At 46.2% G+C, this 27,107-nt stretch overlaps 1 protein-coding gene across 1 annotated transcript in view; it reads right to left on the bottom strand.

Moving 5' to 3' along the window:
* Nucleotides 1–5,543: 5,543 nt before the first annotated feature.
* ACER2 (alkaline ceramidase 2) overlaps nt 5,544–27,107 on the bottom strand; it is a 34,843-nt gene continuing 13,279 nt past the window's right edge. The window contains exons 4-6 of the mRNA XM_003995498.5: nt 21,219–21,356; nt 13,933–14,070; nt 5,544–10,160 (exon numbers count right to left, since the gene is read on the bottom strand). Coding sequence (XP_003995547.1) covers nt 9,974–10,160; nt 13,933–14,070; nt 21,219–21,356 — 463 coding nt within the window. The 3' untranslated portion in view covers nt 5,544–9,973. The remainder of the gene's footprint in view (nt 10,161–13,932; nt 14,071–21,218; nt 21,357–27,107) is intronic.

Below are 27,107 nucleotides of genomic sequence, written 5' to 3'. Positions count from 1 at the left end.
ACACATAGAAAGTGCCCAGTGTATACTAATCACGCCCCTCTCGTCCTTCACTCTCCCCATTCAGCCCAGTGGACCCAGCCCCTCCTTGTCTGTTGCCAGAACAAAGACAAGAAAGAGCCCAGGTTTTGGAGTCGAGGGAGAGTCGAGCTGATTTCCAGCCCTGTGGACTTGGACTCCATATTCGGCTCCCCTGGGCCTCAGGACCTCATCTGGAAAATGAAGATAACAAAAGCCTCTCATGCAGTTTCCTAGGAGCTCTGTTGTCCAAAATTTGTACACTGAAGCCCTGACCCCTAATAGGATGGTATTTGGAGTTGGGGCCTTGGGGAGGTGATCAGGTTTAGAGGAGGTCACAAGGGTAGGACCTCTTGATAAGAGTGGGGTCCTGGGGGCGCCTGGGTGGCTCAGTAGGTTACGTATCTGACTCTTGATTTTGGCTCTGGTCATGATCTCACAGTTCATGAGTTTGAGTCCTGCATCGGGCCCACTGCTGTCAGTGCAGAACACTGGATCCCGTCTCTCTCTCTCTCTGTCCTTTTCCCGTTCATTCTCTTAAAATAAATAAACTTATAAGGACTCTAATCTTTATTCCTTCTCATTTAAAAAAAAAAAAAAACAGAGCATGGTCTCTTCACCCCCCCATCATGGGAAGAATCGACCCTCTGCAAGCAGGCTTCCAGCCGCACCAGGACCCGGATGTGCCGGCACCTTGGTCCTGGACTTCCTAGCCTCCGAAGTTGGAGAAATAAATACCTATTGTTTAAGCCGCCCTCCTATGGTATTTTGTTATGGCAGCCTGAGCTAAGACACCATTTATTGTCCCCCTCATTCAACTGAGCCTCTACAGTGCTTTGGGTACTGTTCTAGTGCTAGGTAGACAACTATGAACAAAACGGACCAGTCCCTGCCCTCCTGGAGCTACCACTGGTGGGGACAGATGACAGAGGTGCACTATCCTGTCCATTACTAGTATGTAAGGACGAAGCTGTGGGACTAAACGAACCAGTGTAGGTAAAGTATGGGACACACGCAAGCATTCACTAAAAGTGAGCTGTCATCTCATAATCTCCTCCTTCTGACATCTCTGGTTTGACTCCTGGCACCATTATTTTCTTACCACAGACACTTGACACCTGGGGACAGGGTGAGTATGTTAGGCTACATAGAAAAAGGGAATTAAGGTTGCAGGTGGAATGGCCGTTTCTAAAGACTGACCTTGACGTGGAAGACTATCCTGGACTGTCTGGATAGGCCCAGTGTAATCAGAGTCCTTAGAAGGGGAAGAGGAGGACAGAAAAGAACCAGAAAGATGGCGGCATGAGAAGGACTTGGCCCAGCGTTTGCTGGGGGTGCAGATGGAAGAGGGCCATGAACCAGAAACTGCAGGCAGCCTCTTAAAGCTGCAAAAGGAAAGGAAACCCAGGCTCCTCTAGCATCCCCACAGTGCAGCCCTGATGACACCTTGATTTCAACCCAGTGGAACTCCTCTGGGACTTCTGACCTCTGGAACTGCCAGATGATGCGTGTATGGTTCTGAGGCACTAAGCTGTTGCAGGAATAGGAAACGGACACCGGGGTCCCTCCGCTTCTACTCAACAGAAAAGTGGCCGGTCCTGCCTTCGTCAGTTCTGCCGTAATCCCTCCTCACCGCACAACCGTCACCCCGCTTTTGTCCCTGATTCCTGGAATCAAATTCCACGAGTTTTTACTTTGTGCCAGAGTTTGAAAGAAATGGATGTTTTTAAATTTTTTTTTTTCAACATTTATTTATTTTTGGGACAGAGAGAGAGACACAGCATGAACGGGGGAGGGGCAGAGAGAGAGGGAGACACAGATACAGAAACAGGCTCCAGGCTCTGAGCCATCAGCCCAGAGCCCGACGCGGGGCTCGAACTCACGGACCGCGAGATCGTGACCTGGCTGAAGTCGGACGCTCAACCGACTGCGCCACCCAGGCGCCCCAGAAATGGATGTTTTTAAAGGCCTAATCCTTGCCCTATTACAATACAGGGTGAAAAGCACTGCACTAAAAGGGGAAAAGAGCTGAGGGAGGGGAGTAATAGGAAAAGCTTTCTGGAAAGAAGTAAAGTCTCAGGAGGTGGGAAGGTTGTGATGTGGCGCATCCTTGCAGAGAGAACCATTTCTGCAAAGGTGGTGCATTTACCAGCCTCCAAGATGGCCCTCAACGATCCCCAACTCATGCAACCCGTGTTGTCCTTTCCCACGCTGAATAGAGCTGACGTACATAACAAACACGATATTACAGAAATGACCAAATGTGGTTTCGGAGGCGAGGTCATAAAAGACGTTGTAGCTTCCCATCTGCTCTGGTGGGTCACTGAGTCTAAAAGTCAGCCATCCTGTTATGGAGGAGCCATGTGGAGCCATCAACCCAGCAAAACGCTGAGGCCTTCAGCCGACAGCCCTCTGAGTGAGCTACCTGGGAAGTGAATCCTACGCTCCAGTCAAGCCTTCGGATGACTGCAGCCCCAGCTGAAAGCTTGACTACAAACTCATGCAGGACCTGAGCGACCGCCACCTAGCTAATCTGTTGCCCAACTTATGACCTAACAGAGTAAATCTTTGTTTTAAGCCACTGAGTTTTCGGGTGACTTGTTACATGGCAACGGGTGGCTAATACAGGTTCTAACGCCATGTGAAATACCATGTAGAAGGGGCGCCTGGGTGGCGCAGTTGGTTAAGCGTCCGACTTCAGCCAGGTCACGATCTCGCGGTCCGTGAGTTTGAGCCCCGCGTCAGGCTCTGGGCTGATGGCTCAGAGCCTGGAGCCTGTTTCCGATTCTGTGTCTCCCTCTCTCTCTGCCCCTCCCCTGTTCATTCTCTGTCTCTCTCTGTCCCAAAAATAAATAAACGTTGAAAAAAAAAATTTTTAAAAAAAAAAAAGAAAGTTAAGATTAAATCCGTTGTTAGGGAACTAAAGGGAAGAGTTGAAAATCTTGGGTTCAAATCTTGACTCTGCCACTTAATGCCTGTGATCAAAATACCTTTCTGAGCCTCAGTTTTATCCCACCCAAAACAGGAATCCTATTCCTTTTGTGAGTATTCCTTTTGTGAGTTGGCCTCCCAAAATAGGAGTAAGACAATCTTGTGTGAAAGATAACTTCTGTGCTGGGCTTTCAAATAAGGCATGCTTTAAGAAAACAATATTCCTAGGGCAATACACCCACTCTTTCATTGCACGGACATTACATTTTATTAAACACAGCTCATGGTCCATTAGTTAAAGCTTAGAAGTCTTGAACTCCAACTCCTCACTGGTCAAATATTACCACTCTCTCCTGCCTGCCTCCCCAGTGCTGTCGATGCCTCTTGTATGCAAGGATTTCAGCAGTTAGTGGTTTCTCTTCTCCTCTGCACAGCACACTCCCTTACTCGTCATCTAGCCCTCTGCAGATAGCATGACACGTAATACAAAGCAGGCATTTGCAAAGCGTTGGTTCAAACTGGATTCTGTGTTCAAGATTTTGGGGATTGTATGGGCATTTAGCTTGTGTAAACGGAACTATTAATCCCAAAACTTATACTTCAGTGGATTAAAAACCTTCCTCTAGATCACAACTACGTTAACTCAGTTTTACATGCAGGAAAATATTTGCTTTATGGTATTTGGCAGATGTTTTAAGTTCAACACTGAGAAGGTGAAGAATGAGTTGCTGGGGGAAGAAAGGAGGAGGAAAGGCAGAGAGATGTTTGGGGTTTAAAAAACAAAAACAAAAACAGGAAAGCATATGTGGACACAAAGAAGCCGTGTAACTTGGAGTTTTTTAAATAACTACACTGAGCTCTGGGGTGATTGGCAATTGGGAAGAGCTTCGAGCGAAAGGAATACCTGAAAAGGCCACAAGATGGCGATATTACTCCAGGAGTCTCTCCTGGTCCTTCCCACTCTGGCTATGGCTTTCTTTGTTCACAGACTTCCTTCCCTAGCAAATGTCACCAGTGCCACCATCCATTTTGGGTCTCGTCATGCTCCTGGCCTTACCTTAAGCCACTTTCTTGTGACTAGCCTTACTACAAAAGCTACTGAGTTTACTGCTACTTGTGGAATTTTTAAGATAGTGCTGTGGTCTCTCTTCTCAGTGGTAAAAGCAGCAAACATGTGAGGTTGATCTTTCCCTTTGTGTGCATTACCACCCAGAGAGACTTCCCAGGTTTAGTGGGGTGTCCCCAGGCCTGCAGATGGTCAGAAACAGAAGTGCCCACTGAAGACAAACGCTTAAGCTGGAAAGACCGGCTGCCAGGGTCCCCCTGAGATGGGCAGGAAGGTGGCTGAGCCCCACCCCAGAGAGAATGAAGGACATAACCCCCAAATACTCTACCTCTTAATTTTTTTATTATGGAACAATCCAACAATACAGAAGGCAGAATATGACAGACCCAGATAAAATCTTACGGAGTGTCCGAAACTGTAAGCCAGGAAAGAGACTGGAGGAAAGTGTAAGCTCCTCTTTTGTTGAGGACACTTCAGTTGTACATTCCCAGGACCCCGGGGCTGCCCCCTCCAGCCCCTCAGAGGGTAAAGTCCTGACGGAGGAGAGGAGGGGCGGAACACTGGTCTTAGAGGGCAGTGGCATAGCAAGGCAGTGGAGATCCCAATTTCCGCACCAGAAATGGGATTTGGATCCTGGCCTGGTGCCCTGTTCCTGCAGGAGTTGGGTGGCTTCCAGGGAACCTGAGTTCCCAGAGAACTCTACCTATAGGCATTTTCCTGGGGAGAAGACCCTACTCCCATCAGATTGTCAAAAGGCTCTGTGGCCACTCCTGATCTCTTCCAGGCCAGAAAAAAAAGTCTGAAAAAAGCCACTGTAATGATCCTGTCTTTGTTTTGATGGTCACATTATTCTTTCCAATATCATGGCCTATGAAGTCTTTAATAACAATTTTTTTTAATCATAGAAAATTAAGCAAAATAGGTACACCTAAAACTTTCCGGGGGCACTTGGGTGGCCCAGTCGGTTGAGCGTCCGACTCGGGCTCAAGCCTTGATTTCACAGTTCCATGGGTTCGAGCTCCGTGTCAGGCTCCTTGCTGACCGCTCACAGCCTGGAGCCTCCTTCGAATTCTGTGCCTCCCTTGCTCTCTGCCCCTCCCCCCACTCATGCTCTCTCCGTGTCTCTCTCTCTCTCTCAAAAATAAACATCAAAATACATAGGAACTTTCCTGCTAAATAAAGTCATTTACTATTTTGAAATGTTATATGATCCTCCTTCCAATGACTGGGGAAAATCCAGCATAGAGTAGTTTTCTATATTTGAGCTTTTACATCCATGACTTAATTCTAGACCTTCTAATAAAAATCATCTGTTTTTAGGCACTTTGTACTGGAAATACTTTGGTGTGTTAATTTCACAGCTCTGAGAAGAAACAACTACGCTAATCCTAAGTATGTTGAATAGCAAGGCTACCCAAATTCACTCAAACTAATTCAGGAAAATGTGCTTTGCTCTCCAATCCATTAGATGCATTTTTCCCTTTCAGATATTTCAGAAATCATTTTGGAAACAAACACAAACATAAACATATTTTCATTCACAGAAAATGCCACTTATGGCTTTAATATTGAAATACAACTCCTAGTTCCCAAAAATAGTATAAAGTGCAAAAGCTCCATTTCAAAAGGCCGTAAAACGCTCCCAAACAATGGACATTAACTGCTCCCACAGCCACTGGGCACACCACCCTAAGACGGCACAACCTATCTAAAGTATAAAACAAGGAATAGGTCTAAAAATACTATATATGCTCTGCTTACATACTGTGATTATAAAATAGTCTTAAACCTGGTTTAACATACACAGAAAGAAACAATTTAAACAATCAGTCCTTTAGAGGCTTTTTTTTTTTTTTGCCTGTAGGAGTATGTAAAATCCATTAAGCACCCCAACCTGGCCTGAGCATTCTCTTTGGCCAGCTGGGATGGGAGCACCCCGGCCAAGAGCTGGCAATGAAAGTTTCCAAGCTCATCTGGGGGAAAGGAGCTATGAGAGGGGCTCCGGTTGGGCAAGCTTCAGCCCTCACCTGTCCCTCAGAGATGGTCTCATGCCAGCCCCATGGGATAAAGAGCCAAGGAAGACTCTACCCCACTCTCAGAGCCCCCAACATGGCCCTGGCTCACATAAGCGTGAGGAACTGGTGACTAGTTTTTACACACCTGAGAAAGCCAATAAACAGAACAAGTTACGGTATCTTTAGAAAGTCTGTGCTTGATGACCATTGAGCTTAGGTCCCCTAACAGAACATCTCTGATCCATAATGAACGCAGCAGGCACTAATCAGAGGGACAGGCAGATTTCCCCCAAAAGTAGCCTGTTACCGAACAGATTCAGGTATCTCTTCTCCCACACACCTTAAATATATTCACTGACATGCTAATAGTATAATCCTAATCATCAAAAGGAGAAAAGCTTTCTTAAAAGTCTGCATTCAACCAAACACTAATAAAATAAGAATCGCTGACTTAAGTGATTCCTTGATAACTAGGATACTAATGTTGAATATCCTAGATCCAGTTCCATCAGGCAAATTCTATCTAAGCAGAACAAGTATCTGACTGCCACGGTGAGTAACAGCCATGACCTCATTCCCGAATGTCAACTTTCTACTTCCCTGCGTTATCAGGGGGGGAAAAAAACAAAGATTCTTGATTGCACATCAATAGGCTATTCACTTTTTTAAAATCTGAAAACCTCACAACCTGCAGAGCCATCTATCAAATAGCTATTTTCTGTAGTTCGTCAACCCAAGTGCAGAGGCCTAACAAAAAGTAGACTTCGGTTCATTATTTCTCAGGACCTATTCATGTCCGGCTCAATGTAAAAAGACTCAGCAGTAAGTCAGAATCCAGTGATGAGCTCTCAAGTGCAGAGCTAACTCAAGTGTATTCCAAAAGCTGCTCTTCGCGGAAAATACACACCTGACATTTATATTCCATTCGAGCTACCAGATGAACTGTGCATGCTAAAAGACCTCTATTTACAACTCTATTGGGAGAAGAAAAAAAGATGAGGAAATACACCAAAATGCCAAAATATTAACAATGATTGTCCTTGGACAATAGAAATGCAGACTACTTTTTTCTCTTCAACTTTCCTGCGGCTTTCTAATTCTCTTCAAGAGCCTGGAGTGCTATAAAAGCATCGTAAATATAAACATGAATGATGCCATAAACCTAACTTCAAATAAAATCTTTAAACTCCTACTTTCTTGATTTACCATCTTCACACTAACAAGCCATAGCGATTTTTGTTCAAAAGGAGAAGTTATGTTTTTGTCCTCCTAAAATATACCCCATTCCATACCTGTTATCAGCCCTTAGCTCATCAAAACCAATCTCTAGAAGGGCCTTCTGGTTTGTTTTTTGGTTTTTGTTTTGTTTTTTCTTTTTGTTTTTTTGTTTTGTTTTGTTTTGTTTTTTACAACAAAAGCATTCCTTCTGACATCTTAACTAAGCCATTCTTCTTGTAGAAGGTAGATGGCAACAGCCCTGTCAGGGCACTTATTTCCTCATTTCCAGCAGTCTCAGCTTATCTCTATTTCCAAAGGACACTAAGAAACTTCCAGAAGAGTAAGGTCAAAGAGTTGGGAGTTAGAAGGTGGTGTTCCCCAGGGACCTACCCCTTTACCTGATCGAGAGACCCACACCCTCCTTAACTGCTGGAACAATGCCCTCATCACTGAGGAGCCCTCGAGATGGAAATTAAACCTCCCATAGAGCACAAACACTTCCCACGGCCCCTTCTCCTCGTGTATGCTTCCACACTAAGACAGCTGGACTTCAAGTAAATCAAAGCTTCCCCCTGCTTTGGAGCATTTTTATACTCCAGAATGAATGACACCAGAATCCAAACCTGGGAAGTCCATCTGAAGTGAGGACAGTCTAATTCCTTTTGAAAAAATTCTAGACTTTAAACCCAAAAGACTGAACAGCAGTTTTAAAACTCTAGGTGGTTCCAGGGCGCCTGGGTGGCTCAGTTGGTTAAGCATCTGACTCCAGTTCAGGTCATGATCTCACAGTTTGTGGGTTCAAGCCCCACGTTGGGCTCTGTGCTGACAGCTCAGATTTTCCTTCGGATTCTGTGTCTCCCTCTCTCTCTGCCCCTCCCCCATTTGTGCTCTGTCTCTCTCTCTCAAAAATAAACATTAAAAATTTAAAAAACAGAACAAAACTCTAGGTAGTTCATGAACCACCTAGGTCTCAGAAGTGCACTAGAAGCCCCACAAATACTTAAATACCATTTTTAAAGTATATTTTTAAGCTACAATAAACAGGGTACACTCATTCAATCCCAAATTTTTTACCATGGAAACCACCAATTTAACTTGCATTTTTCGCTGCATGATATTAAGGGAAATGTAGAAGTTTAGCCTTAAATTTAAACTACTAGAATGCACCATCTATCACACATTTGGGTTCCTTGATGATTTCTTATTGCAGATAGGGTTCTGCTGAAAATAACTTGAAAACCACAGAAGCAGAATAAAGTCCTTCATTTTTAAACTCTCAATTCAGTTCCTTATCGGACTTTTCACCTTCGATCCTGTGCAAATTCTAACTGGAGCCAAAGTTCCTAGACCTGCCACGCGCTGGTCCTGCCCAATTCTTATTAGATCCTTAGCGACAGGACTCCCATCCATACAAGGACATGTCTGTCCTGCCCTCTTTCATGATGGAATGTTGCAAAGCGGGAGATGTCAGTTAAAGTGAGTATCCCTGAGGTCATGCATTCCCCCCTCACACCTTGATGACCGTTTTAGAGTCTTCATTCGGCCCAATGAAGAGATTAGTTTTGGCTAGTGTCCCTTCAGGTGAGGAAAAACTGAGAAGGCCAACAGCATTGCCTGCTGCACCCACGACCCAAAGAGCCACAGTTCTAGAGAAGAGCAGCTATCAAATCCTTGGAGAAACCACAGGAAGCACCTTGTACTGGGAGAATATGGAGTATGATTCCCGCAGGAAATCTTGCAGAAAGAAGAGGTGACATTTTGGGGGATAACTTCCAAATGGAAGAGCATCCAGAAGGCTTCCAATCAGCACAAGTTTCCAGAACTGCATGTCTGCTCCAGACATTGAACCAGGCAGGACTCCCCCCGTGACTGTCATGAAGCCTGACCTTACGGAGCTCAGCACTAAGGAGCCAGGGTCTGTGTGCAGACCTGCTCACACCACAACTATCGTGTGTGTGTGTGTGTGTGTGTGTGTGTGTGTGTGTGTGTGTGTGTGTGACCGTTGGTTTGGGGAGGGGGCCAACAATGTCCACATCTAAAAATTGTGCTCATCTTCAAGAATGGCTTAAAGCAGAGTGTAGCTTTTGGCACAGAGGGTTTTTCTCGTCTGCTTCACCCTCCTCTGAAGTCAAATCCCCATCTCTCAGCAGAGGTAGTAGAGAAAAGATTCACAAGTGCATGTAAAACCTGGTTACGGAGAGCTCTACATGGATGCCTCCTTAGCCATTAGCCCTGTGTGGATTTCATTGGCTTGGTCTTGTTTTAGGACAGTTTGCTCAAATGAAAATCCCTGGGATCTTCCATCAGACAGAGGTCTGAGTCTGTCGCAGGGCCTGTCGGTCAGCAGGAGAGTTGACACGGAGAGCACATGGGAATGGTCGAGTCTGGACCCATCTCCCACTGGGAAATGGGCTCCCCGAGGGACTGCTCTGCCATTGCCAGAAAGGATACAGCCCAACAAACTACTGTATCTGGAAGAGGCTGAGAAGTTCCACCTGGTGCCCCTCAGCCCTCCACTTTCCATCTTTGGGAAAGGGGAAGACCTTCCTCCCCCTGCATGGTAGAGTCCTGGCGGGCCACAGACACGTTAGTTGAGCCCAAGGGAACAGAACTTTTAAAAGACAGGCCCTACCCCGGACTCTGCAAGCCCCCGGCTGTCTTTGCTGGCAAAGGGAGCCCGTGCATCAGGGAAAATAAGCAGAGAAGCCAGGCCACCACGGCCATGCCATCACGTGATCTTGACTGGTGATTTCTTGCTGGCACACAGGAGGGACACATAAGGCACGCCGATGAAGGCCCACTTCTCGCTGGGCCAGAACTTGATGACGGGGCCCTGCTCAGGGATCTCGGAGGCTGCATCAAAGTAGGCAAAGCATACACAGCCCAGGTAGGCAGCGAGGCAGATGAGGATGTGCCTGCGAGAAGGACACAGGGAGTGAGCACCTGACACAGGCAAAGATGGCCACCTTCACGCTAGCCTGCCCCTCCCGCTGGGCCAGCCCACCACTCCTGGCTGTAATGACAGCCTAGTGCCTTTTTCAATTAGGAAGGGGTGAAGGTGACCAATAATCTCCAGAAGAGCAGGAGAGTGATAAATCTGGAGCAAACAGGGCCTGTTTCAGAAAGTTCTAATAGGAGCAAACATGCAAATGCCTTTGACACTCAACTGACACCCAAAGATTTAAAACCAGTGCTAGGAAGATGGGGAGGGAACTGAGCACGTCTGATTGGATCCCACCTTCTTACTCCAAGGTCGCTTACACATAGTTAATGCTCTTTATTAGGAATCATTTTATACTGATTAAACTGCTTGTGTACAGTTTAGCAGGGAAACTTTTTTACTGTGTCTGTAAAAAGTTTTAACATGAATCTTTATCAAGCAAGGGACCATTTAAAAGCATGTAATCCTGGGGCGCCTGGGTGGCTCAGTCAGTTGAGCGTCCGACTTCGGCTCGGGTCGTGATCTCACGGTTTGTGAGTTCGACCCCTGTGTCAGACTCAGTGCTGACAGCTCAGAGCCTGGAGTCTGCATCGGATTCTGGGTCTCCTCTCTCTGTCCCTCCCCCGCTTGTGCTCTGTCTCTGTCTCTTAAAAATAAAAATGTAAAAAAAAAAAAAAAATTAAAAGCATGTAATCCTTCCTTCTCTTAGACTGAAATCTAATTCCAGATGAATGAAAGCTTTTAAATCTATTTCTTAAATATAATCAAAGAAAGTGTTTTTATAAACTTTGGTGGCTGAGGCCTTTCTGATAATGACACAAAGCCCAGAAACCCTACAGGAAAAGACTGACAGGTGTTGGAACATGAATGTTTAAAATCAACATGGCCCCAAAATATCATTATATACTCAAAGACAAATGGAAAGGGGGGGGGGGGGGGGGGATTTGTACTCACATGACCAAAGAGTTAAAATCCCTATATGCCAAAGAACTCTCAAAAAGTAATCATTTCACAGGATGCCCTTTAAAACCATCAGTGTGGGAGTGGGCAGTGGATGAAGACAGCAAGGCCGAGATTGGCCTCAGGCGGATAATTACTGATGCTGGATGTTGCCCCCAGGAGGGCTCAATGTAGTACCCTCCACACTCTTGAAAATGATGCAAATTTGCATGACACACACACCTAGTTATGGGACAGTAACGACTGCCTACTACTATGTGCCAGGCACTAGGTGCTAGATAAAAATTTTTAAAAATAGAAATACTCTGCAGAGAAGACCAACAAAAAGGCTCCTTTCAAGAGAAGAAATACAAAGAGTAAGCTTATGTTGGAAAAGATGTTCAATAAGAAGGCCATTTTTCTTACAAAGACATGAAAATAAAAATATTTTTAATCAGGTTAAGATTCAAGAGTTAATAATATCTAGTATATAGGACAGTATGGGTAAAAGGCATCTTACAGACTTTTAAAAAGTGTTCATTAATATAATCTCCCTGGATCTAGATAATCTCCCTGAATTTGGACAATTTGGACATATATCTAGATACATAGATATCTAGATAGATATGTAGATATATTGATGTAAATATATCTAGTATTCTCTTAAAAAAAAAAAAAAGAAAAAAAAAGATCATTTGCATCATGTATAGAATTGTTCTTTAAAAGCAGAATTAGAGGGGAGCCTGAGTGGCTCAGTCAAGTGTCTGACTCTATTACGGCTCAGGTCATGATCTCGCAGTTCGTGGGTTCTAGCCCTACGTTCGGCTCTGTGCTGACAATGCAGAGCCTGCTTGGAACTCTCTCTCCCTCTCTATCTGTCCTCCCTGAGCCTCCCCACCCCCACCTCAAAATAAATACATAAACTTAAAACATTTTTTTTAAATAAGTAAAGGTAGAATTAGAGAAATAGCCAGCCAAGTGCCCTTTCTTCCAGATTTTTGTCTCAGTCCGTAGCACGTGTGACCCTTGATTCTCGGGGTCATGAGTTTAGAGTCCCATTGTGCAGAAATTACTTAAATAAACAAATCTGAAAATCCAGAAGAATAAACCTCAAGTTGAGAACAATGGTTATCACTCGTTGGCAGACAGAATTATGAGAGCCTCTCTCTATACTTCGGTTTAAATTTGTTCTTAAAACGTCCCAACTGGTACAAAAAGATGTTTTTCACCTTTGAAAAACAAGGCAGGAAGTACACAACACTTAGAAACAAATTAAGTTTGAGCCAAAGTTATTACAGTCTAATTTTTAAATTTTGCTTAAACTGTTAAAATTGGATTAATAAAAATGTACTACATCTTGAATGAGGTCATCTTTACACACGTGTACACATTTATCAAAACTCATCAAATCATACACTTAAAATCTACATTTTAGGGGCGCCTGGGTGGCTCAGTCAGTTAAGCATCTGACTTCAGCTCAGGTCATGATCTCAAAGTCTGTGAGTTCGAGCCCCGCATCAGGCTCTGTGCTGACAGCTTGCAGCCTGGACCATGCTTCAGTATCTGTGCCTCCCTCTCTCTCTGCCCCTCCCCTGCTCTCACTGTCTCTCTGTCTCTGTCTCTCTTTCTCTGCCCCACCCCTCTTGAGCTCTGTTTCTGTCTCTGTCTCTCTCTGCCCTTCCCCCCTCCCTTGATCTCTTTCAAAAATAAACATTTAAAAAAATCTGCATTTTATTATCTCCATTATAACTCAACAAACTCCTACTAGTGAATCTATACACTGTAAGTCGAGGTTGAACCTAAAAAATATCAGGCAAAGGACCCTCAGACTAGAATCTCCAGTGTGTGCGGTTTTACTTTGTCTTCTGCGAACAGTCCTGGGAGTCCCCAAGCCTTCCACTGAGAGCAGATTGTGTCTCCTGCTAGATATATTACAAATTCTCATGTTCAAAGGAATTCATACGAGTTCTCCCAAACCAGAGTCCTAGGCATCGCCTGACAGAAGTCAAGCTTGTTCTGAATCTTGGATCTGATAGAGTTTTTCCAACTCCTCACCACTAGAATTCTCCCTGGGTGCTCTCAATTGACAAGGGCCGTCCTAAAGCAGATGTCTCTTGGTCCTTGTTATCTCTTGCAATCAGAAGTCCGTGGCGGGTGGAGGGAAACGGGACTCTGGGTTTGTCGCTAAAGCAGTTCCCGGGAAGAAACCGCTCTGACTTCCTCCCTCGGCTTCCTGAGTGGAAACTGTTGAGTGTTGCTCAGTAAACCACGTGCTGCTCTTTATTTTCAAACTTCACCGTGTAACCCGAGCATTCCAATGCATAGATGCTCCAACTCCCTATGACTGAACGCCCAGGTGAAGCATTAGTCCGCTTTCCCCTCCTGGGCATCCGTCTCTGTCTGGAAAGGGAGTGGCTGAGACTGTCCCTAGATGACCTGTGATGCTGTCACCTGGGCATCCCAGGCCCCACATCCTATCTGTCCCAAGCCTTACCCCCACCCCCACCCCCCCTCCCTAGAGATCTAGCTACAGCTCAGGTTACAGATTCGGTTTTCAAGTTCCTTTATGCTTGAGTAATGGAGCTAAAGGTAAGAGACCGCAGACTTGAAACACGCACAATTAGGTCTTTTAGTTCTGGCTAAGCCTGCTCCCTGGAGCCCCTTCCGCCTTTGAGCACACTTTCCTGACGGTCTCTGTGAGGAGAAAGGCGCTCGGCCTGTGCTGTCCCCTCACACACCTGCGCACCCTGCAGGGAGAATGACGCCTGACAACAAGCACAGATCCCCGTGGGGTCGCTGGGGCTTACCACACGCAGTGCAGGTAGGGGAAGTGGAAAGACGACAACAGCTCACAGAAGGCTCGGTCACTGATCCAGCAGAAGAGCGCAAGGGTCCACCAGAGGCCGGAGAAGAGGCCCAGCTTAAATACACGCACGTTGTCGCACCTGCACAGGGATCCAGAAAGCAGGTCGCCATCAGACTTGGCTGCCACCCAGCTCGCTGGCCACTTTCCTCTGGCTCCTCACATCCCCCTAGGCCCTTGGCACTGGAGGTCCAGCCCAACATACTGTCACCCCACAAGCTTGTGGATGTAGACCCCATGCATACACAGATGGCCCCCAATGTGTCTCATCCAGGCCTCTCCCTGACTCATTCACACACCTGACCGCCTTGATGTGTCTACCCACGTGTGCTATGGACCTAAACTGAACATGTCCATAATGCACTCCTGATCTCCCCCTGCCCGCTCCAAAGAATCTTCCATGCTTTCGGAAGCTCAGGCCAAGAGTCTTGGAGTCCTTGTTCTCTTTCCACACACCCCACAGCAGCTCTGCCTTCAATATATACCCAAAAGCCGGCCTCTCCTACCACCCCCGCCTGAGTCCAGGCCACCGTCCTCTCCTGCCTGAGTTACGGCAACTGTGTCCTCCCACCCTCATTCCCACGGTCCATTCTCCACGCTCCGTTCAGAGCCTCCCATGTCTTCCTTTCCGACCAGAGGGAAAGCCCACAAGGCCCCACACGTCCCGGCTTCTCCTCTGCCCTCCACCTGCTCTCCTACATACTCTGCCCCTCGCTGCCTCTGCTCATCCACCACGCCATCCGGGGATCCTTGTGCTCGTCAGATATCCCGGGCGTGTTCCCCAGACCTCAGCATCGGCTGCTGCTGCCACCTGGAATGTTCTTTCACACAAAACCACATGGCTGTCTCCCAAGTCTCTGCTCAAATGTCACTCAGTAAACCCTTTCCTGATCACTGTCTTTAACCATTGGACCACCTGTCTCCACCCCCCAAGTGATTCCTCCCAATTCCCCATTACCCCCTCCTCTCCTGTCAGGTCCTCTGTAGGGATTATAAGCCTTCTAGCATCCTTCATGTCGTAGCTATTTGTTGATAGCTGGTCTTCCCCTGGTACAACACTGGGCACACAGAGGGCTCCCACTCTTTGCTGGATGAAGGAAAGAACTCTGACCTACGCTAGGACAAAATGCTTTTCGGAAACAAATACTAACAGCCCAAAGAAATTTCAACTGCTATTTTCCTCTTGTTGTTCCCGAATCACTCGTAAGGGGGTGACTTCTGTTCCTAGGGAGGAATGTCCAGAGGCAGCTGGTGGCTGAGGGTCCTTCTAAACCCTCCCTCAGAGTCTCCTTCCCCCTCCCTCCCCCACCGGCCACTCCTCAGTCAATCAAGCTCTCTTTCCCGGTCTCAGGGTCCAATGTGACATCTGTACCCGAGAAGGGGGTCATGTTTATTTGTTCATATTTGTTGAACAAGTAAGGTGTCCGAAGCCTCACTTGCTGGTACCTTTCCCAGCTGCCTGGCAGAGGCCTCCGTGAAAGCCTCGGTGAAAACAGGATGGGCAGTACGTTCAGAAAGTCCTACTCAGAAGAAAACAAACTGAAATACCCTTTTGTAGAGCTAAATGCATTCCTTGAAAATTTTTCAAAACATGTTTTGGGACAACAGAGGCCCCTGATCGGAGCAACTCAATTCCGACTTAGCTTTGTTGAACGGCGCACTCTTAGACCTGCTGCTCCCTCACAGAGGCTCTGCTCCTCCTCTGTCTCAGCCCTCTTTCTCTGCCTCCTCAGGTCTCGGCTTCAAGGGCACCTTCTCGGATAGACTTTCCCTGACCGCCCCTCCTCCATTACATTGTCCGCATCGGGGGCACCCGCCAGTTTCCTTCCTGACACTCGTCACTAGCTGACGTTGTTTTTATTGGTGTAATTATTCATCAAATGTCTAGTATCCAACCAGACTGCAAGATCAGTGAGAGAGGAGCCACACCTGCCCCAAGTGTATGCAGTGCCCAGCCCAGGATAGGCATGATATAAACGCTTGCTGGATGAATAGAAAAAACAAGGTAGTAAAGGAAAATGTTAATGAGATCCTAGCGATCTTAGGAACACATTGGTTTTTTTTCTGGATTAAAAAAAAAATTAACCATGTTGACTGTGTACCAAATTCTCTGAAGCCATGCTAGGCACTACGAAAGGCAAAATGAACAGGACCCTTGCCTTGCCATTTTAAAATGAAAATGGACAGGGGTGCCTGGGTGGCGCAGTCAGTTAAGCGTCCGACTTCAGCCAGGTCACGATCTGGCGGTCCGTGAGTTCGAGCCCCGCGTCAGGCTCTGGGCTGATGGCTCAGAGCCTGGAGCCTGTTTCCGATTCTGTGTCTCCCTCTCTCTCTGCCCCTCCCCCGTTCATGCTCTGTCTCTCTGTGTCCCAAAAATAAATAAACGTTGAAAAAAAAATTTTTTTAAACGAAAATGGACAAAAACAAATGTCAACAAATATGGCCAATCTGGTACAAGAGGACCCATGTACACTCAATTAAACCTAGAAACTTTGGGGGCAGCTGGGTGGCTCAGTCGGTTCAGCGTCCGACTCTTGGTTTCGGCTCAGGTCATAATCTCAAGGGTTCATGAGTTCGAGCCCCACATAGGGCTCCAGGCTGCTGGTGTGGAGCCTGCTTGGGATTCTCTCTCTCTCTCTGCCCCTCCCTCATACATGTGTCCTCTCTCAAAATAAATAAACTTAAGCCAAAAGTTGTAGGTTTTTGTTTTTTTAAGGAGCACACCAGAACACATCACAATATGCTGGAAAGGCAGTGCCTATGTGAACATTTGACGAATAATTACACCAATAAAAACAACGTCAGCTAGTGACGAGTGTCAGGAAGGAAACTGGCGGGTGCCCCCGATGCAGACGGTGTAATGGGGGAGGGGCCGTCAGGGAAGGTCTATCCGAGAAGGTGCCCTTGAAGCCGAGACCTGAGGAGGCCGAGAAAGAGGAGCCGAGACAGAGGAGGAGCAGAGCCATCCTGAAGTGGCAAGAGAGGCAGAATGTCAGGGGATGAGTCACATGTGGGGAAAGCACTGCAGAGTCAAGGTCTCAGGGTGGCCTGATGATGTCCCTTCCTCTGTTTCTAGAGGGACAGGTCCTGCTGCCTGCTACTGACCAGGCATATCTCCCCGTGGGTCTTGTCCAAACCTGGGTTCCTTTGGGTTTTATTCCCATTTCTCAGGGCTTAGATCAAAATGTAAACGTGAGGTTAAATGGAGAGAAAAAAAAAAAAACAGAATAAAAATGATAGATACAAGGAGGGCCCTATTTTAGGATAAAAAAAAAATCTGAGACGATGGCTACAGTTCTCTTCCTGACCCTTTGTTGTATTCTCAAAGTTTTCCTTAACTGACTCCTAACAATCAGAAGAAAAGCCCCAACCTTAAAAGGTGTTAAATGCACCTGAGTCCCTGGGTAATACGACCCCACCACAAATTTCAGTAAATGTCCAATCATAACCCCAAGTAAAATTTTGTTGCTTCCTGGTCTGAGAGAAGGTTCGGAAAGGACGATGAAAATACGGAAAGACGAGGAACAAGCTTTAGGAATGAAGCTAATGAGAAACAAAAAGCTTCCCCAGTTCCTTCTGAGGAGGTGGGAGGAGAAATATTTGGCTGGCACATTACAGATCATTGCTAATGACATTCCTTCCTTCCTGGAAGGAAATGCAAAGAGCAACAAAGACATCTCTTCGTCTGGGAATTGCATCAAAGCCGGCCAACAACCATCTTCTCTCTCCCTGCTGGGATCCCAGTGGGGACAGAGACACAGCAGTGAACGTAGAGGCCCCACTCCTGCCCGTGGAGCCTACATCAAGCAGAGGGGACAGACCGTAAACAAAACAGCACAAATAATTTTTTAATTACAGTCAGGCTGGGGGCCAGAAAGAAGTCTGAGGTGCTATGACGGCGTATAAACAGTTGAGCCAAAACAGGTGAGTCAAAGGTGAGCCAGAAGTGAGCCAAACAGAAGGGTCAGAAGGAAGGGGACAGTATGAACAAGGATCTGGGGACAGAAAGAACTAAGCCCCCTTGGGGATAGGGAAGGTCAAAACGGCTGAGGGCAGAGTATAGCAGGGAGCTTCATGCAGGAAAGAGCTACAGCAGGCAGGGGCTACGTCAGGATTTTGAACTTCATCCTAACTGCGATGTCGGCTAAAACAACTCCATAAAATATTAGAGGCAAGCAAGGGGCCACACTGGGGATACTGAACTTTAATCTCAATTGTAATGTCAACTAATAGAAAAAGGACTATGATCAGAGGGGATGCTCAGGAAAGGAAAAGGAAGCCAGGCCTCTGTCTTGAGCAAATGGGTAAATGGTGCCATTTACTGCTGCTGGAAATGTTGGGAGAGCCAGAACTGGAAAAGGCAGATCGGCGATCTGGCTGAACTCGAGATGGCTGTGCCAGGTGGGGACAGAGGTCGGACAGGCAGCTAGATGCACCGTGGTGGAGGGAGGAGGAAGGATGGGGTCGGACACACAGCTGGGAGTTGTTTGCAGATGTTTGCAGGCTGTGGATGAGCTCCTTCAGGAGGAAGTGTAGAGGGAGGAGAGCCGAGGTGAGCTGTCACCTGAAGGGACCCCTACCCGCAAAGGTGCACAGCAAACGAGCTTACACGAGAGACTGAAAAGAAGCCGTGGAGGGAGTGGCATCCCAGGAGGGTGTGGCATCCTAAGAGGCACTCGGAAGGTTTCAAGGACGAGGGGGGTGAACTGCGCAAATAGCAGAGGGAAGAACACGTAAGTTACGTTGAAAAACCATCACTGGACACACAGCCAAGAGGGGCTTGGGTAGCAAGGTGGGACAGAAGCTAGACTGCAGCGGGCTGAAGAAATGAGAGCTGGGCGGATGAAGGCCACTTTTAAAGACGTTGGGCTGTGGCACCTGGCTGGCGCAGCTGGTAGAGTGTATGAGTCTGGATCTTGGGGTCTTGAGTTCAAGCCCCACGTTGGGCATAGAGATCACTTATATATATATCTATATATCTATATCTATCTATCTATCTATCTATATATAGATAGATAGATAGATAGATAGATAGATACACACACACACACACACACACACACATATATATATATATATATATATATAAAATAAACACTTCCAAGATGCTGGGCTGTGACAGATGAGGGAGAGAAAGGGTGGTGGCTGGAGAGAGTCGTGGAGTGAGTCCAGGCTGACTGCTAGGGAAGAAAGAGGGACTCCAGTGTTTTTACAGGCCAAAGGGAAAGACCTTTTAAGAGGAGTGTTGGGAGGGGGGATGGGCTAAATGAGTTATGGGCATTAAGGAGGGCACTTGTTGGGATGAGCACTGGGTATTATTTGTAAGTGATCAATCGTTGAATTCTGAAACCATCATCACACTGTATGTTAACTAACTTGGGTTTAAATAAAATTAAAAAACTAAAAAAAAAATTTTTTTGAAAGGCGGATCAAGGACCAGTAGACAATTTACAGGAATAAAGTAGGCATAAGAGAAAGAAGGGAATAATCCCTAGGCTGAAAGACAGACCCTGGCAGGATGGAGGGATACTTCCCATGATGCTGCCATTTGTTACAATGATGGAGACCAATCAGCTGCAGTAATGGCTAGCTTTTCAGGGGCGAAGATCTCAAGTACGAAACAGATTATTTCTTTTGTAATTATGTGCAAAGATTAGAGTATTAAAGGAAAACTTTTCCTTGCTTAAAGATCCCACTTGTGAAGCAGAATTTATTTAAACAGTAATCCGTCCTAACCACTTGTCCTAACCCCATTTGCTCTTGTTTAAATATTTTAATATTTATTTATTTTTGAGAGAGAGACAGAATGTGATCAGTGGAGGGGCAGAGAGAGGGAGACACAGCATCTGAAGCAGGCTCCAGGCTCTGAGCTGTCAGCACAGAGCCCGATGTGGGGCTCGAACCCACGACCATGAGATCATGAGCTGAGCTGAAGTCAGACACTTAACTGACTGAGCCACTCAAGCGCCCCTAAATATTATTAATTAAAAATATTTTCTCTTAAGCTACTTTTTAACAAAATTATAGGCTAAAACATATTAGATTCAAGAGTTAAAATGAACTAGATTGCAGTGAATTCTCAAGAAACCTACGTCCAGAACATTCTATTCACATCAGGCCTAATATAAGCCAGTACCACTGGACCATTACAAATTCATTTCAGATCTCTTTATTGACAACGTGTGTGTTTCCCAAAGAGCTTCAAAAATCTATTAGCGTTCTCAAGCCAGTCTCTTGTTCGTCCACCCTTCCAAGGCTACCGAAGGCAAGCAACAAGACAAGATGGGACAGCTTCTTTCCTCTGCCAGCCAGTGTCTTAAAATACTTCTTCAACCACCTTTGACCCTGCCTGGTATTGCTGACATTCAAAGCAACCCCCAGAGGCAGAGCAGTGGGAAGAACCGTATGTCTCCTCTCAAAGACTGAAGGGAGAGCTGACAACATCTTACACAGAGCAACTCTCACACAAAGGAAGAGAGGCCCCAGACTTCAGTTAGGACACGCTACATCCATAGCAATGAGAAAGCCATGAATTAAAATGCATTTCTAAACACTGGCACAAAGAAAAAGCTGCATTTTCAGGGTATTAAAATAAGGACAGTGGTTAGATGTGTTTGGGGGCTGAAGAAATCATGTACACACAAGGCTAAACTACTTGTAGATATCAACCTGAACTTGAGTATACAACTTCCCAAAGGAAAATCCTTAGGCAAATAGCAAAAGCTTTACCTGATAGGTTGTAAATAAGAGACTAAGCCTCAGGGAAAATAACACAGTCAACGGTATTATACCTGGAGTCAATGTTGCCTCATATATAGACATTCGTTTTTCCTTCTGTGTGTGAATGCAATAGCCTCGTTAGGACTTTTCTCCTTATTCTCGTCCTAGGAACAGATCTATTCTTTGTACAGAATTAAGTCTAGGCAGGCTGGTCTGGGCATTCACCAGGTCCCTGAGATCTTCCTGCTAAGCTAGCTTCAGATCACTGGGATATATTGCATCCACGAAACAGCTGCTCCCCTCTTTCTGGAAGTGAGATCGTTAACGTTTTGAACCAAACCATCAAATGTGCTGTCAATCCAATAGTCAGAAACTAACTCTATGTGAGGAGTCCGATTCCTTTCCACAGTTGAGGGCAGTAAAAAATGAACAAACAAAAACCCCAGAAGCCGGTACGTTCCCAACCCAGGGGCAGCCTGAGGGGTGGGCAGAAAGAATGAAGGTACCCACCTCCTTAGCTCTGCAACCAGGAGCACAGTGCAAGGAACCCCCAGGGTCATCAGAGAGATGTTGTTGATGGCGGGCTTGACAAACGCCAGGCACGTTGTGACCGCAGACAGGACACAGACCACCGCCTTGAACCTGCCCCTGAATCGATGGAAGCAAAACCAAACTGTTAGCAAAGGAGGTCTTGTTTGTTTGATGAATGCTGGCAAAGCACAGGCACCACAGGCGGAAATGCAAGCTGAGAAGACGTCGTGCGCAAGGTACCAGGAGTCTAAAACCCACTCACAACCATGGGCTCACTAATTCTTCTTCTAAGAGTTTATTCTTAGGAAGTAGCCAGAAATTTTCAAAATATTTAGCCAGGGGGTACCTGGGTGGCTCAGTCAGTTGAGTGTCAGACTCTTGATTTCAGCTCCAGTCATGATCTCATGGTTCATGGGGCTGAGCCCTGTGTTGGGCTCCGTGCGGACAGCACACAGCCTGCTTGGGATTCTCTCTCTCCCTCTTACTCTGCTCCTCCCCTGCTCATACTTTCTCTCTCTCTCTCTCTCTCTCTCTCTCTCTCTCTCTCTCTCCCCCCTCCCTCTCCCCCCTCCCCTCTCCCCCCTCCCTCTCCCCCCTCCCTCTCTCCCCTCCCTCTCTCTCCCCTCCCTCTCTCTCCCCTCCCTCTCTCTCCCCTCCCTCTCTCTCCCCTCCCTCTCTCTCCCCTCCCTCTCTCTCCCCTCCCTCTCTCTCCCCTCCCTCTCTCTCCCCTCCCTCTCTCTCCCCTCCCTCTCTCTCCCCTCCCTCTCTCTCCCCTCCCTCTCTCTCCCCTCCCTCTCTCTCCCCTCCCTCTCTCTCCCCTCCCTCTCTCTCCCCTCCCTCTCTCTCCCCTCCCTCTCTCTCTTTCTCTCTCTCTCTCTTTCTCTCTCTCTCTCTTTCTCTCTCTCTCTCTTTCTCTCTCTCTCTCTTTCTCTCTCTCTCTCTTTCTCTCTCTCAAAAATGAATAAACAAGCTTAAAAAAAAAAAAAAGCCAGGAGAATGGTGAAATGAGAATCCATGTAAGTCCCTGAGGGTGAGATACGGATAATTATTTTCTTAGTGTCCTTTTTCTCTTTATTGTTTTCAGCTCTCTTACAGCAGCGTTTAGCAAACTTCTATAAAGAGTGAGAGAGTAAATATTTTAGGGGTTGCAGGTCACAAGGTCACCGCAGCTACTCAAGTCCACCACTGTGGACAGTAAGTGATTGGGCACGGCTGTATGCCAATAAAACTTGATTTGCAAAAACAGGCAGTGGACCCATTTGGCTCACAGCTTGTCAACCCCTGTTGTACAAGGCAAATGGGTAAGACTTTTACAAGAAAACCAGGGACCACTTACAAACCATAAAGCTCCCTAGTTTAAAAGAAAAAAAAAATCTGTCTAGTACACAAAACTAAGTCTTAAGAAAAAATTCTAATCGTGTCTTTATTTCCTGGCAAGTCACAGTCTAGCATGCATTGGAATTTTGTGTTGACAAGTCTTTGACCTGACAAATCTTAGAAAAATGCCATCCTCACTCCCTTCAGTGGAGGTGCTTTCAGTAGAAAGTGCCAGAAGTGGCGACGTGATCCCGGACGCGTTCCTCCTTCTCTCCCTGGGACTCCATTTCCTTATCTATAAAATGAAAAGCCTGGACTAGATGATCCCTAAGGCCTCATCCACAACTGAAATTTAGGAGCACATGATTTTCCTGAAGTTTCTTTTATTCCTCATTAGCACAATTTACTTTGGCCGCGAGCCCTGGAACAGGTCACAGTTGGGAAACTAATTTGAATGAAATTCCATTATAAAGAAATCAAAGTGCATTGAGACCTCCAAAATACAAATTTATCTCTTAGAGAGGAAAACCATTTATCATCAAGGCACAGGAAATCATTGATGGGGCGGCCAACTTTCTGACTGGAATGGACAGGAATTGTAGCCCTGAACTTCAACCAGAGAAAAAAAAATACATGTGTGGGAAAGGGTCCAGGCAGCAAGTTCTCAGGAGAAGCCTGTTTTCCTCCTGGCCTTGGCTGGCAGCCTTTGCTACTGGATGAAAGGCTACCTGCTCCACTCTGAGGACCACAGCCCGCAGCTCCCCTTCCCCCATCACACACCCACAATAACTCTTATGGACCCACAATAACTCTTTCACTGGGTTTTGAGATTCTATGAACCACACCAAGGCCCTTCAGCCTTTTCAGATTGGAAAAACCATAAAAGCAAAAAAAAACAAAAAAAAAACCACCATTCCTAAATTGCATCGCTTCTCTAGATCAATGGCTGAGGGGTGGGTTAGTGAGGGCGACGGCGATTTAAGCACAGGTGTTCCAGCTAACAGATGCGTGTCACTTTTTCTCCTTCCATCTCGTACTAGCCGTGGGACCTTTGACAAGTCACGAAACGCTCTAAGCCCCAAGTTTCTCTACCCCGTGGGGTTCCCGTAAGTGTTAAGGCACTTCACACAGTGCCTGATGCACAGTATGTGCTGATCAAATCCACTCTTAGTGTTATCATTACCATCATGTGAGAACAAGTGAGACTTTAAATAATGTTACTGTGAATCAGATCTACTCTCGGGGAAAATCTGGGCTGCTGTTGCTCTGTAGAGGTCTGCCAGACAGTTCAAAGGCAGCAAACCTGACGAAACTCGCTTTCTTCAAGGAGAACATAGGCAGACTACCTCCCAGGTTGGTCCAGAGGGTGTGAGGGAATGCGCTTCAAGAAGGTGGCTTAGCCAACAAAACAACCTATGAACATACAAATCTGTAACCAGCAGAAGTCAACAGAAGTCACAGGGACAGTCCCACTGACCCCAGAGTCAGGGTCCTGGGTACCAGAGAGCTGGGAATGTCCAGGAGGGACGGGGTCTGACAGGGTGTTACCTTATCAGTGACACCAGGCAACTCCTACTGTGGTCTCTGGTCCTGTTCTCAACTTTCCAGCCCATTGTGGGCTCAAACTGGAGCACCAGGTCAGGGACCCCTTATCACCCCTTCTTCAATTCTCCCAATCAAACCCTGGTAGCCCAACACCATCAATATAATATTATAATAAAGCTGCTACTGTTATCATTAGCCACCCATTAGAGCAGTGGTTTTCAACCATATCAGACCCTGGGCCCCTTTTCTATAGCAAAAACCTGGTAATGCCTCCCCGCCATTTTTAAAAAAAAAAAGTTTATTTTTGAGAGAGGGAGAGAGAGAGAGAGTGAGTGTGAGCAGGGGGAGGGATAGAGAGGGGGAGAGAGAGAATCCAAAGCAGGCTCGCGCTGTCAGCATAGAGCCTGACGTGAGGCTCGAACCCTTGAACTATGAGATCATGACCTGAGCTGAAGTTGGATGCTTAACTGACTGAGCCACCCAGGTGCCCTTAGCCCTTTTTCCAAAGTAAAATTGATTTTATGGATGATAAAACTCCATCACCGTAACCACTGAAAATATATCCACAGACTTCCCAGATGTCTCTTAAGGGATGGAAATGTCCCCGGTTAAGATCTACTGCTCTAAACTACCCTGTAGGACTAAAACATGATCTATTTAGAACAACCAGACCATGATATTCATAGGACTACAGCAGTGGGTCCTGGAAGGTCTGCCCATGTCGTTTTATAAGTAAGGAACTGATAAGACCCAGAGAGTCTAAGCCCCTGGCCACAAGTTACCCAGCTAGAGCAGGATGGCCAGACCCCAGTCTGCACCCATGCAACTCAGGATTCAAAAACTGAATTGGATTATAAAGTGAGAGCTGTCCCTAGATCATGTGGAGGCAAAATCGTAAAAAAAAAAAAAAAAAAAAAAAAAAAAAAAAAAAAAAAAAAAAATCACAGGAGGATAAATCTTTAAGAAATAGAAACAATTAGCCTATAATAGTTCTTTGTTCTTGGAGTTTATTTTCTCAAAACAAAAATGTTTAAAAATTATTAATAACCGGGGTGCCTGGGTGGCTCAGTCGGTTAAGCATCCGACTTTGGCTTAGGTCATTATCTCACAGTTCATGAGTTCGAGTCCCATGTTGGGCTCTGTGCTGACAGCTCAAAGCCTGGAACCTGCTTCAGATTCTATGTCCCCCACTCTCTCTGCTCCCCCCCGCCCTCTCTCAAAAGTAAGTAATTTTGTTAAAAAGTAGCTTAAGGAAAGAGAAAATATTTTTAATTAATAATATTTAGGGGCGCTTGAGTGGCTCAGTCAGTTAAGTGTCTGACTTCAGCTCAGCTCATGATCTCATGGTCGTGGGTTCGAGCCCCACATCGGGCTCTGTGCTGGAGCACAGACAGCTCAGAGCCTGGAGCCTGATTCAGATTCTGTGTCTCCCTCTCTCCCTCTGCCCCTCCCCTGCTCACACGCTGCCTCTCTCTCAAAAAAAAAAATAATAACATAAAAAAAAAGTAAAGATAAATAATTAAATTTTTTTCAATGTTTTATTTATTAATAACCATCAACAGCTGAGCGTATGATGATTCTTAGGACCTGCCAACTATTCCTGTTTATATCATAAACGTTAATTTCCCTGCTGTTCTAGACCTTACCTTCAAAATACTTACCAATGTTAGACATTCGTAATAATTGCTAGCATTTACTGAGTCCTTACTCTGTACAAGACACTGTAGTGTATATTTTACAGGATTTTCCCATACATTTCCAACCCCATGAGGTAGGTACTCTTCTTATCTCCACTTTACAGATGAGCAAACTGAGGTACCAGGGCTTTAAAAACAAAACCTATTACCCAAAGCCATGCCTGTCTGATACAATCCCTTAGCCACCACACGTTAATCTCCTTTCTCCAGAGATCTCAGGCTGGAACTACTTTTAACGTGTTTTTAGAACCACTCCTGCAAAGTCGAGATCACAAACAGACGTCAACTGGTAAATTTCAACAGCAAAGCCACACGATCCCTGGTTTTGACGTGAAGTCCTTGGTCTGGCCCACCACTTGGGCACAGAGCTGCACCTGTCCCCATGTCACAGGCAGTGAGGCTCACACAAAGGGGTCTGGTCGTCTTGCTCTGCCCGTCACTGGCAAGTTGAAGGTGCACGAATAGACCTGAACTCCTTATTTATAACGTGTTATTCTCCCCTAACACCATCCCTCTTCTTTGTTCATTCCCACTTTCTCCTTCAATGTACGTGCGTATCTCAGAAATGCTCGGCACAAATCTCCATATGCCATTGGTAGTAATGAAAGCTAACTCTGTATGCTCACCATGTGTGCTCTGCAGGATCCCCTCACAAGATGATTATTTCCCTGGTTTGACAAGTGAAGAAACAGGTGCCTGGGTGGCTCAGTTGGTTAAGCTTCCGACTTCGGTTAGGGTCGTGACCTCACAGTTCGTGGGTTCGGGCCCTGCATCAGGCTGTCTGCTCTCAGCACAGAGCCTGCTTCAGATCCTCTGCCTCCCTCTCTCTGCCCCTCCCCCGCTCGTGCGCACTCTCTTTCTCTCTCAAAATAAATAAATAAACTTAAAAAAGAGGAAATAGAAAGCTAAAGAATCAAAACAAATCACACTGCTTGTAGGCAGCAAAGCTAGGATTCAAACCCAGGGCGTTCCCAAAGCCAGGGACATAAACATCTGGGATGCTCAGGGCCCCCAAGGACTCTCCCCAAGCTGAAAACAGTGGGGTCACATCTTCCCAGAGAAAACGTGCAGGGTGTTGGCGATGAAAAAGGTCCTAAGTGGTACTGACTTCTCTGCCCCATGATATGGGCTTTGTTGTTAAAAGTTGGTAAGCTTCTAGAAATACATCCATTTTCCTCTCTCCTGCTCATAACATTTCCCCACTTCTCCCTTCAAGAAAGAGAAAGTTTTTCTTTTTCACATCATGAACACATTAAAAACTGTCGCTTGGAGGGGCGCCTGGGTGGCTCAGTCAGTTAATCGTCCAACT

This window comes from Felis catus, chromosome D4, assembly GCF_018350175.1.
Source record: "Felis catus isolate Fca126 chromosome D4, F.catus_Fca126_mat1.0, whole genome shotgun sequence".
Lineage (NCBI taxonomy): Eukaryota > Metazoa > Chordata > Mammalia > Carnivora > Felidae > Felis > Felis catus.
This window is presented reverse-complemented; position numbering and strand designations above follow the sequence as displayed.